This window comes from Phoca vitulina, unplaced genomic scaffold (assembly GCF_004348235.1).
Source record: "Phoca vitulina isolate PV1807 unplaced genomic scaffold, GSC_HSeal_1.0 scaffold12, whole genome shotgun sequence".
Taxonomy (NCBI): domain Eukaryota; kingdom Metazoa; phylum Chordata; class Mammalia; order Carnivora; family Phocidae; genus Phoca; species Phoca vitulina.
In genome coordinates, this window is record NW_022589715.1 from 3955759 (window position 1) to 3969589 (window position 13831).

The 13831-nt window shown below is 45.7% G+C and overlaps 1 protein-coding gene across 2 annotated transcripts in view; it reads left to right on the forward strand.

Annotated features, from left to right (window-relative positions):
- The window catches only part of VIT (vitrin), a 101136-nt gene that overhangs the window by 33870 nt on the left and 53435 nt on the right, over positions 1-13831 (forward strand). For both annotated transcript variants that reach the window (XM_032410289.1, XM_032410290.1), the window contains exon 4: positions 9843-9999. In XM_032410289.1, the coding sequence (XP_032266180.1) occupies positions 9843-9999 (157 nt within the window). The remainder of the gene's footprint in view (positions 1-9842; positions 10000-13831) is intronic.

Below are 13831 nucleotides of genomic sequence, written 5' to 3' on the forward strand. Positions count from 1 at the left end.
AAAGAAAGAAAGAAAGAAAGAAAGAAAGAAAGAAAGAAAGAAAGAAAGAAAGAAAAAGAAAGAAAGAAAGAAAAGTTCTTACAAATCTCTTCCTTCCTTCTTACACATGCCCATTCATTTCAAGCTGATATTTTGCTTTCCCATACACAGTTGTATTGGGGACAATGTTATTCCACCATACTTGGCTTATCACCACTTCATTTTCTAAATCAAATCAAGTCGAACTCCAAACTGCCAATTTCCAGGGGCTGAGAAATTAAAATTCCATCATTACAGGGGCTTCCTCCTTCCCCGAACCAGCTCCTAGAAACCTTGTGCAGTCAACAACATCCAGGGAGATCCCCTGCACTGCTCAGTGTCCAAGCCCATGTTACCTGTAGAAGTTGGGCACTCCATTGTTTTCTGAATGGTGGCATCTTGGGAAAGATGGGGCAGTCCCCATGCCTAAGGCTTCACCCTGAGGGGCACCACCCCAGGTATTGCTCCAAGATGATGCTCCTCCAAGGCAGCTGTTAGGGAACAGGATCATTTCCCTTACTGGGACCTACCTGCCCACTCCCACCTTCCCAGTCTTAGATCATTTCCTCTCCATCACTCTTTGGGCCAACCAAGCCCAGTGCCCTCAAACAAGGGGAATTTGGAGAGACTAATTCCCAATGCCTGAGGGAGAGTTTTCTTTGGGCAACTCTGCCCTCTCTCTTGCAACCTTGAGTTCCAGAGGTGTTTAAAGACAAATGCCTGACTACCTTCTTAGAATAGTATGGAGTGGCACCTGGGTGGCTCAGTCACTTAAGTGGCTGTCTTTGGCTCAGGTCGTGATCCCAGGGTCCTGGGATTGAGCACCATATCGGGCTCTCTGCTCAGCGGGGAGCCTGCTTCTCCCTCTCCCACTCCCCCTGCTTGTGTTCCCTCTCTCTCTGTCAAATAAATAAATAAAATCTTAAAAAAAAAAAAAGAATAGTATGAGGGAAAAAATACAATGAAAATAAACATAAGTTAATGTCTCAATAAATTAGCCTGCTGTATGGTCCATGGTAAAGTTCACCATACTCTATGAAATGAGAGTTTCACCAAGTTTATGTTTAGAGGTGATTTTTCGAGGTTCTCGTTTCCCCGTTATGTTTCCGAGCCATGGAGCTGGCCTTCCTTAGAGGCACATCAGTGGTAGATTTAGTCAGCACAAACCTGTTCAAGCATTTTCTAACAAATGACCAAAATGTGGCTACATTTTTCTGGATTGTGGAAAGCCTCAAATAATGATTGAAGGGTTTAGGTGTGTTCGTAACACTCTTCTCTGAAGGCAGTCACGATACCTTATGAATTTTAAGGATTAACTTCATTTATGTGTAGATTACGTGTTCAAAAAGGGCCTACTCTTCAACTCATGAATATTTCAGCCCACACTGTAATAAACACATCATACGTTTCCCCTTAGTCTGCCAACAACTCTCGAACAATCCCTGCCCGTCAGTGCCTGTAGAGAAAGAAAAAAGCTTTTAAGTTATCAAATTTCCTCAGTAGCTTTTCTACATGGAAGGAAGCCCCAGAATAGCCTCAGAAGCAATGGCTTCAGTGAAGAGTGGGTTCAGATGAGGTGGCATCGCACCGGTGAGAGCCATGACGATCAGCTCCTTAGAACGTGGTACCAGCTCTCCAGCCTGCAGTCTCTCTGACTTCACTGACCACCCAATCTTGTGTCAGATAAAGTTATGCCGAGGTGAGACTTCCTGGACCCAATTCCCATTGCCAAACACACACTAAACTAGTTTGGATGGTTCCTGTGTGTGCTGCACTTCCTCTGTTTTGTACTTATCACCCATTCTTTTTTTTTTTAATATTTTATTTATTTATTTGCCAGAGAGAGAGAGAGAGAGAGAGAGCACGCACACAAACGGGGGAATGGCAGGCAGAGGGAGAACCAGACTCTCCGCTGAGCAAGGAGCCCGATGCCAAGTACATGAAGACCTAATTAGTGTTCATTGAGTATATGTTGAATGGATGGACAGACAAATGAACAGTAAAAACAACAACAAAAATCCACTATAAAATAAAGCAAAATGTGGTGATTATTACATAAGAATAACAAGGGATATATGAGTAGCGTTCATACTGATTTCACAAAGGAGCATTTGAGGTAGGACATGAACTATAAGTAGAATTTTACAGACAGAGATAGGTGGAGGGCTTTCCAGGTAGACTAAGCCCAGATATCCTGGGGAAAAAGTGGAAGGTGAGGTCAGGATATAGTGAGTGAGGTGGTTGGTTTAAGTGTGGTGGAAGTCCTGGGAGATGCACCTGGGACGTGCGTTAGGACTAGGCAAGGCCATTCAGAGAAGCTTTGTTCTTGGCCATTCATTAGACGGTGGGGACCCTCAGAGTCTTCAGAGCCATCTACATGATGAAGACAACAATCAGCAAGATAAACAACAGCAGGATGTTCTCCACAGGCAGTGAAGCTACATTCTGAAATATTTCCACTACGTTTGAGTCTGTTGAAATAGTCTTAGCTTGCGGTGAAATGTACAACCTTTAATTCACATAGTTCTCTCCAATAAGTTAACCTTAATACCTTGTAAGGCACGGAAAGATCTTTGCAATCAACCTTGAAAGGTTGATGATTCCCAGCAGTACTGCCTTGGGCATGAAGAGGTAATTGTTCTGGGACTTGGTTATTTAGTGCATTGGACACTGATGAAGAGATATACAGCTCGAGGTGGTTGTCGGATTTGGGTATAACACGCACACAGCTTCTTGAGTAGGTTCGCATGTTGTTAGCTGCAGCAACTTGTAAGTAATCCCCAGTGTGTGCTAGCTTCTTAGAAACCTGGTGCCAACACCAGTGCGTCCTCTGCACAGATCGGTGTGTGTGCCCTTTCTCAGACCATGAAAAAGGAAGAGGATTAACTTTCTAGCCCTCCTTCTAGGGGTGAGAAGAGAGGTGCAATTTTTTAGTTGGTAAACTCTACCATGGCAATTCTCAGGAATAACAGGAAAACAATGGGATAAATGCACAGATGCATACACACACACATACACACACATGTGTGTGCGCACACATACACATAACCTCTATGCAAGAAATATTCACCTGCTGATGGTTGTCAGTGATCTTTGAGTTCAGAAAAGTCCTGTAGGATTAGAGTAGGGAAGAGCAGTTTAACTCTTTCTCTTCAGTTATGGAAGAAGCAACCAGGTGGAGGTGGCAAAGTCTTGGCTTTAGAGCCAGAGGGCCTGAGTTCAGGTCCTCCTTCTGCCACTTACTTGATACCTGAGCTTGAGCAAGTCAACGCACTTCTCTGAAATATAGAAACAATATACTTCTCAAGGTTTTGTAAAGATCAAGTGAAAAAATGTGTATTAGAGTCCTTAGTGAACTAGAAATAGGTTATTTTTAGAGACACAAACTTTTGCAGCTGCCCAAAAGCTGTGTCGCCACAGACAGATGAACCTCCGCTATCCAATCACTCCTTCCTCACTGTCCTTCCATGGCATATGGATAAAGGTATTGTCTCAAGCCTGGATAGAAGGACCAAACTTCACAGACTTTTTGACGTGCTTAAGGCTTGGGCTTGGAGTTACCTGTTGAGGCATGTGCTCTTTACTGGGTCTGTCTTTATAAACATTTTCCATCATATGTCTTATGTTTCCCTCGACTGTTGCTTGATATAGTCTTCTTGAGAAATCTTTCATGACCAGAGGAAAATATTCTTTGACCCCCCACGGCTTCACAACTTGGCAAAAAGCTTGGCTCAGGTGAGAGTGTGGGACAGTGCTGGAATCAGACATCAGAGTTCAAATCCAACGCCACCATGAACTAACGCTACAATTTCATCATCCCAGTGTTAGCTTGGCCACCATGGGTCCTCAAATGCCAGATTAAGCCTGTGTAAATACCAATTCTATACTCTTTTTAGAAGTCTGGAGCATGCGCCATGATTTCTGGAGCATCTGCAGTGTACTTCCTCATGATTTCTCTACCTAGTTACTCCTGTGTTCCCATGGCCTTCCTGTTTTGCCCTGCCCTGTGACTCAGCTACTTTACTAACTCCTACAAGAAACTTCCCTGCATCTGAGGTTTTATCTATTTTGGAGTCTTTACTACAGATTTTCAAGGACCAACAGATGAGGTCACCTCATGGATCGTAAAATTTTCCACCAGCTCATTCTACCCTCACCCTCTCTCCCTAACCATCTCATGCCCCACCCACTCTCTCCTGAATAACAAGCCGATTTTATGGGTAGATGTTTCTCCTTGCCTCTCTGAAGAGTTCAGCCCACACACAGGCCCTTGGAAGCTCAGCCTCTAACCCAAGTAGGCTTATTAAGAAATTTCTTCTGAAAAAAACTAATGTGTAGTCCTGAAAAGAGTGCTAGCAAGAACACTTGTTGACTTCTTGGTTATAGCGGGATTATTAATTCATCTAATTCTCTCATGATTTGACCCCTGCTTACCTCCCAGACTGCATCATAGACCCCTCTCTCCCTCATCCACTGTTCTCTATACACACTGGCCTCCTTTATGTTCTTCAAACCACCAAGCCCATTCCCACATCAGGGTTTTTGCCCTGGTTCTTCTTTCTGTCTGGAGGGTCCTTCTTCTAGACCTTTGCTGGCTGGCACCTTCTCATCACCAAGTACCAGTGGTAGGAGATTAAGTAGACAGGAGTACAGAGACCAATCCTTTAGGGCCTTGTAGAACATCTCAAGGAGCTTGGACATTATCCTAAGGGCAATAGGAAGCTAGTGAGGGTTTTAAGCAGGAGATTGATGAAATGTGATTACTTTTTTTTTTAAGTATCACACTGGCTGCGCAATGGAGAAAGGACTGGGGCAAAGGGAAGGGCAACATGGAAGGAAGAAGACAAGATACGAGGCTATTATGTTAATAGTCCAGACAGGAAATGTTGGTGACTTGGACCAACATAGAGGTAGAGAGGAATAGCAGCTTCAGAAACAAAACTAATAAGATTTGCTAATGGACTGGTTTCATTCATTCACTCATTCAGGATTCTTTTTTTTTTATATTTTATTTATTTATTTGATAGAGAAAGACATAGAGGGCATATGCAAGCGGTGGGGAGGGACAGATGGGGAGGGAGAGAATCTCAAGCAGACTCCCTGCTGAGCATGAAGCCTGCCATGGGGCTGGATCTCACGAACCTGAGATCATGACCTGAGCCAAAACCAAGAGTTGGATGCTTAACAGCCTGAGCTACCCAGGCGCCCTTCAGCAGACATTCTTGATTGGCAGTAAACAAAACAGAAATCCCTGCCTTTGTGGAGTATATATTCTAGTAGGTGAATGAAGATACAAGTGAAACTGGGACCTTGAAAAGTAGTAGCATTTAAACAGATAAAAGGAAAAAGGGTTCCAGGTGTGAGAAATGATCCAAGCCAGGTTTGCAAGATAATATGCATTTGGAAAGTATCAGCAACTGTAGTGGCAAGCCCAGAAGTTCTGTGGAGGGGACTATGGAAAGGCCTTACAGATTTTAGAATTTTTTCAGAGGCAGCAAAAAGGTATTGATGGGTTTTTACACAGAGATTCAAGGTAGTTTGAGGACTTTAAGAAAAATGGGAAAGAATGCTTTGCAAAAGAAGTCACTATAAAGGAAAGATTACCATGATTTTGTCACTGGGTGTCAGGATCAAGGAGAAGGAAATATTCATCTTCAAATTTTACTTAATGGTCTTTTTTTTTTTAAAGATTTTATTTATTTATTTGAGACAGAGAGAATGAGAGAGAGAGAGAGAGCACATGAGAGGGGGGAGGGTCAGAGGGAGAAGCAGGCTCCCTGCCGAGCAGGGAGCCCGATGTGGGACTCGATCCAGGGACTCCAGGATCATGACCTGAGCCGAAGGCAGTCGCTTAACCAAGTGAGCCACCCAGGCGCCCTTAATGGTCATTTTTATTTCATTAAATTAACATTTTTGTATAATTCTCTTAAAGTAGGATTTTGCTCTACATCAATATCACAGTCTAACAAAATCAACTTTCATATCAAAACTACTTTTGCATAAATGTTTTTATGTTATAACAATTCTTCCTCATAAGCAGCCAGGAGGCGAGCTTACAATGGCTTTCTCTGAATGGATTAGGAAATCTGTTTTCCAAAAGCAACATAGCCTGCCTGGGATCAGCAAAGAGACAAATGGAAAACAAGAAGTAGAGTCTTCCCTTTGATTTGGCCTGCTGCGTCATTGGCTTATTGTATGTGACATCACCTGGTCTGAATACCCGTCACCTGATCCGCTCTTAGATCAGGCAGGAGACCCAACCCAGAGTAGGAGCACGCGCAGTGCTGCCTCTAAGATTCCAGTATTGCAGGAAATAGTGGCTCAGACACTACGGGTTTTGCCCACGGACCCTCTGAGATCCATACAGCAATCACAGGACCTCAGGGAGCAGCATCTAAAGGTCATCTTTTAGTTCTAACTATCCGGGTTGCAGATGGTTCTCTTTTGCCTGTGGCTGGTGCCAAGGGCCTCTGGGAAGAAATCCTTGGTGGATTCTGCGATGCTCTGATGTTGAGCTGTGTCATGAAAGTGATAGCGACCATGAGAAGGCAAGGCATCCTGTGAGGGAGAAGAAGAGCACATGGCCGAGGAACAGGTCTCTGTGCAAAGGTTCTACCCAAGCAGCTCTGGGCAACTCCAGGATCTCTGGGCTCCCTAACTACCACAGCGATGACTCAGGAAGGAATGGGAGAGGCTCTTGCCTTGCTTTCTGAAAACGTTCCTGGCAGGAAACCTTTTGATGACTTCTAACTAAGTTGTCTCCTGAGGTTAACAGTGGGGTATTCTTGAGCTGCCTTAATTTTGACTTGTCCTCTTAAAGAAGTCTTATTTCTGCACATCTGAGAAAACACCCAGAGAAAGGTGAAGGGAGACACGAAAATGAATCTGAACAACAAAAGAGAAAGAAAAAGGAAAACCTAAGGTGTAGGATCGAATAGTTCAAAAGTGTTCAGAGGAAATGCAAAGAGAAGTCACTTCGTTTGGGCCTTAAGTGGATGGAGGAAAGATTCTCAGAGGTTACAAGAAAACAGACAACTTCACAAACAACCGGGTGAATACTGGAAAGAACTAAACCGTGGTTTCCATACTCAAAGAAGAGTGGCCAAAAAGATGCAAATGGCTGCCACTTCCAGAGGCCGGATTCAGACATTACACTTTCCAGTGATTTTGGCAATTACTTTTAATTAGCTCACTCTCTCCAGCTTAATATTCTGTACAAATTTAACAAATATTTGACCTTTAGCCACACTTTGCCATTGCGCCCTGTTTTTCCAAAGCACATGAGCGTATGTGCTTGATTTAATTTTTCCCTGCTAGGGGTCCAGTTAAGTCACTGATTTTACTGATCGAACTGGGTGCAGTTAAAGCAGATCTCATTTAACTTACTTCCAGGCCTTTGTAAAAACTGAGACCAAACAAACAAACAAACACCCCTTAAGGGAAAGGGGAACTTGATTAGCAGGAAGCAAAATATTCCCATGTGACCTTTTCCCCCTTGTCTTTTTAAACCAACTATTTCATGGAAAACCCCTTCCTGTACTGTGAATACCCTGAAGTCTTTCAGTAGCTTTGATCACTGTGTAACACTCATGCAATAAGCTTCTAGATTTCCCCCCCTTTTAACTTCTCCACTCCAGAAAATTTGGGTTGGCCTGCCAGGAGAGCCAAAACCTCTGGGAGCCAAAGTCACATCCACATTAAATCCCAGTTCAGAGCTGGTCACCTCCTAGTTCAAATACCTGAGAACCAAGAAGGCAGGTCCATTTTGTGTCCAGGTGAAGGAGCAGATGCATTTGGGAGTGGGGGAGTGGAGTGCAGAAGGGAGGGGAGCTGAGCACATCCAATTACACCCAGGGATCAATTAACTAATTTCAGGAGAGAAGACACTGGCGTCTTTAGGCCCCAAAGTGCCTTTTTAAAAAAAATAAATAAATATTCTAAGGCTCAAAATAGTAAATGCAGCCTTGAGTATAAGGATTGAAAAGAATGAAAGATAAAAGGAACACAGCTTTGGAGAGGAGGCCACCTGTGGTAGGGAGGAGAAAACACGCAGGCTGCTCAGAGCACAGGGCTTGGCTTCTTAACCGAGACCACAAATTGTTTTAGCCTGCGATCAGACCTTCCCCCCCCCCACCCCGCCCCCAGGAGAAGGGCTTCCATGCTGGCCCAGCCCTGCATGGCCAAGATCGACTGGGAGGAGTGTTTAGGAAAAGAGCAGGAGTTCTAACTTCACTTCTCCCCGTAGTCTGAGTGAAATGCAACTCTGCTCTGTCCAGGTACATAAGGGTTAAAAAAAAAAAAAAGAAAAGAGTGTGTGTCTTGGATACAGCTGGAAGCCATTAACAACTCTGAGACCATCTCGGTAACCCAGTCAGAGGGTGGGTGGCCTGGCAGAGATCCTGGATCCCTGTGTGTAATCACGGACTCTTAGCACTGGGCGGGGCTTTATTTCTCCCTCCCACCCAATGCAGAAATCCCCTCTTCCACTGTTCAGTCCCTGCTCGCATGCTTCAGAGCATGCACTGCTTCAGGAGGCAGCCCCTTCCTTCAGGGGCAACCTCAGGCACTAGAAAGTTCTTCTTGGCAGAATTTGCCTCTGTAGAAAATCTCCCCTTTCGTTCTCGCTTGGCCGTCTGGTGTCATGGCACACAACAGTCCTACTTGGGAAGACAAGGACCCCTTTCCTCCTCCAGATTCTCACCTCCTCGTGGATGAACAGTGCCGTCTGCCAGCCAGCCCTCACATCTGATGGTTTCTGGACTCTTCCTGAGCCTGCTTACTCTCTGAACTGTGCTCATGTTTCAGAGTCCCTTGTGAAGAACGGGGCCCAGAACAGAAGACATTCCTAGCTACAAGGGCACCAGGATAGTATCGTCTAGGAGACCTTTCCCTTCAGGAGTTTTGTGGGCCATTTTTTCAGGAAAGACGCAGCAAGTCCCCCTTTCAGGTACTGCCACTAGACAATCTGTGCCACCTCATTCCTGGGCAAGCTCTCAGCTCTGGAAGACTTGCCTGATGGACAGTGCTAGTCTGGCAATGGCTGCAACAAAGCCAAAAAGGAGAGAGGAAAGAATGAATTTCTTCTGGATGCTCCATGGGGGATTTCCACGCTTTCCACCAAGTGTTGAGGGAGATGAGTAAAGATGGCTCTCATCTTGCCCTGGATCTAGGACCCGTTCTCTAGGACCACAACCAAAGATCTCTTTCATTATCTGTCTCCCCGTCCAAAAACCTTCCATTGTGCCCCACCTCCTGAACAGAAGACAAGCACTGCCGCCTCCCTCACCTGGCCCAGCCCTCCCATTCTCCATCCTCCTGCCCGGCTCCAGCACAGGGCCTCTCAGGCAGCAGGCCAACCTGGTCCTGGCCTCCTGGCCACCGGGGCCCAGCCTCCCTCATTTACCCTTCCTGAAATGCCTTCCCTCTGTCCTGTAAGGTTGTCTGAGAGGTCCCTCTTTTCCTGGGCTAGCTCCTGAGCATCTGAAAAACCAGTGTTCTCCAGCCATGGGCTCAAGGTGACATTTCTGACCCTTGGAGGTGGGTCTTTTCCCAGAGTTCTCCTCTTCAATTGTCTGGAGAAGCACAAGATTCCACCTCTGTTTCTGCTCTCAGCAGGTTAAATGCAACTGATGGTCATTGTTGTTCTTTTGGTCTGAGGAATGTCCTAATTATATCTTTGCTTTCATTATATGGAGAGGACCCAGGGTCAGCCCAGGCTCTGGCTTTTGGAGATTAAGTAAATGAACAGTTATGACCTAACAGAGTCACCCCATATATAAGCTGATACCACTAAGTGTAATTTTGACCTCATTTTGCTTTCCCAGCTGTGCCCCAGATCAACTGCGATGTCAAAGCTGGAAAGATAATCAATCCTGAGTTTGTTGTAAAATGTCCGGCAGGATGCCAAGACCCGAAATACCACGTTTATGGCACGGATATCTATGCATCCTACTCAAGCGTGTGTGGCGCCGCGATTCACAGGTGGGTAGCTCCAAGCTACTTAACAACGAGCAGTCAGGCTGTGGGGAGGGAGCTCCCCGTGCAGGTTGCCTGATTGAGCAAGCAACACTGTACACATGTAACTGAGCATCCAGTACTTCTTGTGGCAACCCTACCCCATGGGATTACGCAGAAGCCATGCGTGGTCCCAGATCTCCTTTCACAGTGCTCCGTGGAAAGGACTGACTTCTCCCCGACCCTAAGGGGATGGGGAGGAGAATTCTACTTTCTCATGTTCATGACAAGGAAACCATAGTTCTCGGTGACATAAAGCATGTTTATTCTACCTGTATGTACTGAATGAGGAAATAATAGGGATGTGACTAAGGAAGGCCTGGAAATTTGGAGAAGAAATGTCACAGCAGTGGTGATGGCCTGGAGACGAGTAGAACAGGAAAAGTGAGGAAGAGGGTGACAGGTGGTTCTGCTTGGGCAGCTGTTGGTTTGGGCTCCAGGAAGGAGGACAGGAAGTAGGACATGCTTTGAACTAAGTAACTGACTAAATGAAGAGAGGCAGAAGTGACCTTCACAGAATCCTCAGACCTTTTTGCTTAGGCTGGGAGTCCAAACTCAGGGAGATGCATGTTTACTTCCTATCTTTGATAATAAGGCTAAGAGTGTCCATGTCAAGCATCTCACTTATGTCACCTTATTTAATCCTCACAGTTCCCTATGTGGTAGCTACTACTGTTATCCACATCCCACATCTTAGAGAGGAGAGAGACTGACTAGCTTTTCTAAGGCTGCACTATTAACAAGTATCCAAGTGGGGACTCAAACCTAAGTCCAGTGCCCACGCTCCTAACCACCACTTTGAGATGCTTTGGGACACAACTCCGGAATCAATGCTCAGCCACCAGATACTGGGCAAAGTTTCTGAAGTATTCGGGCTTCAGGATCTTTTTCCTTCTCTTTACTTGCACACCAGTCAGGTGATGGATCCATTTATCCCTGCCAGAGAGAGGGGGAAAGATGTAAAATTTACTCCCTCTCCAGGTGTCTCGTCAGTGGCTTCTCAGAAATTTGGGGAAGTAGCAAGAACAAAGTCTATGTGTAAACTGAGATTTAAGAATTACTAGCAGAGTCTGTTTGCCGTCCTCCTCACCGCTACTGTGGAGGGCTGATGAGCTTGACTGATTTTCCAACGGGAGCAGGACTCTGAAGGCTCTATTATGGAGAGGTAGGGAAACATTCAAGAAAAACTATACCAAACCCTGTTTCTTAACCCCAGACTGTAGAAAAAATATTTTGCTTTCACTCTGAAAGAAATTTCATGCAAAAAGGAAAGAGGTACACAAATCTACCCATACGTGTGTGTGCACGAATACACACATGCCTGCTCCCACACATGTTTGCACACATGTGCATGCTCACATGCATCCTTACACATGCGTGTGCGTGCCCGAACAGCATCCACACCATGAGCACTCTCCAGTCCGTGTCTGTGTGGACGCTGATGTCTGTTGCAGGGGCCGAGCCTGTCTTAAGGTCACCTATATTTTTCCAGCTGGGATCCAAAATGGTTGGCACTTGCTTCCTCTGTCCCTTGCTGGCTCTGTCTTGCCTTTCTGTGTTTCCCAGGCAGGTCAGAGTCGCATGAGTTAATCCAGCCTCACAAAGATGTCGTCATAATCACAGTAATCCCTTGCACTGTGATTCTCTCCTTCTAGCATCATCTCAACCCCACGAGGCTGCTGTTAACATTCCCATTTGTTAGAAGAGGAGCTGAGAAATAAGGAAGCTAATTCAATGGCTGGTTAGTTGCATATTCAGGATTAGAGCTCATGTCCCGAGACTTCCAGTCCAGAGCCCAAGCGACACATTTACATAAGAACAGGGGAGCCCCAGTACTGCTTAATATACAAAGGGAGGTGGATGCAGACTTTGGACCAGTAAGAGTCGGAACGGCTTTATGATGGATGGACACACCACCGGGGACAAAATAAGAAGGGTATTGACAAGGACCAGGACTCGGCAATCCCAGCGTTTGGATTGGGGTATAGGAACTCGTGGAGAGACTATAGAGGAGGGTAGAGGGGTGGAGAAGAACTTGAATGTTTCAAAAAACAAGATTTGCTACTTGAGCAACCAAGTGCCCTTTGAAACTTCCTGGACCAGCGTCTGATCTAGTGGGAAACTCTATTCAGAAAGAAGTATCACTGTCCATGAGAAGGATGAATAGAGGTCTTAAGGGAGAACAGATAGGAATTTAGGATACTCTCAGTTGTTTTTTTTTCACACACAGAACAAGTCTGTTTTCAGAAGGCAGGATTCAAGACAGAGAACTTGAATAGAAAGTACACACGGGGCCTCCAATATTGGCCTGTCAGAGCCCCCCATGATCAGAACTGGGAGGCTGGAGAGAGCACACTTTGGTTTAGACATTCAGATTAGCTTTAGGATTTAATATTCATACAATATATCATAATCAGATGTCTTATTATGAGTGATTCCCTCGATTCTTTCAAACCAAAGGGATGATGAATGTATTTGAGGCATCATATTTTGGCTCAGTCTTGTCCTGAATCAACCTCTGTATTTAGAGTGGGACCAAGTGCTGGGGAGAAGGAAGATTTCTCCCCAATGGGGCGATGAGGGGGCAACCCCCATGCAGAGCACTCTTCATGCTGATTTCTGACCAGATGCCTACCCTGAGAATGGCAATTGTTCAAATCCCAGCCCTTTTCTCCGAACCATGCAGCTGACTCTCAGCTGAGCCCAGGCCCCTGGCACCGGGGTCAGGCAGGACAGGAATCTGAAGGCTATGTCTAGCATCAAGCAGGGCATCTGAGGATGCAAAGAAGTGAAACCGGTTTGTGCTCTTTCAGAGAATATATATGAGGTGCCTATCCCTGAGTGAGGATAGAAATGAGGTCACATTTACATAAATTCTCCAAAGTACCATGGCTCCTATCTGCTTCCTAAGTGAAACCACAGCCTCTTGCAGACTCTCTCCCTCCTCCAGTGTCTCCTCCAGTGGTCGAGTCTCTGGTGCATTCCACCTCCATGGACTGCCGTTGGCATCTGGAGTTTATAGACCACTGACCTCCCCAGCATCTACCCTTCTCTAGAATATCTGAGAAGATCCACATCCTCCAGTTAAGTCCATCCTCAAGATGAGGCATCCCTCTTGCCTGCAACAGAGAAATCTCATGAGCACACCATAGTTCCGTCCTGCACCTTCCCTGAAGGCTGGGTTTTCAGTCTCATATCACCCTCAGATGGGGCGTCAGCAGCCCTGTCCAGCTTGAGAAGCCCCTGGGCCCTTCCCATTTCCTCCAACAGCGTGAGGGAAGCTCACCACAGGCCCCCCTCCCCCCTCACTGCGAATGGCACCTGCCGTGCTTTGGACTTCACTTCAACAGGAGACCAAGTGCCCCCACACACATTTCCTCAATACAATGGACTATGAAACCGAGGGCAGAATAATTTCCTGGGAGGGAAAGAAAAAAGCTGTTATTTCTATCTTCCCCATTAATTATAAGTAAAGGGAGCAGGGGATATTTTTTTTTTTCAAATAAATAGAATGTTCAGCCTACACAAGGGCCGTGCTTGTCAATGTAGAATGGCCAGCTCCCCCAAAGCAGGGGTAGTGCTGAGTTATCAATTTCAGGGGTTTAAATCCTCCCACCATGGCTGATTTCAAGCTACCGTGTGAAGTGAACCAACTCTCACAATCCTGGAAAGTTAACAGTTGGCTTTCATAAGCCCTTGTGGGTGGCATCCACACTCCACCGACAGGCCTTCCAACACACGCAGAGGGATAAAATACTGTCTTTTCCCTAAGAAAAACGTCTAATCTAGTTGGGAGACA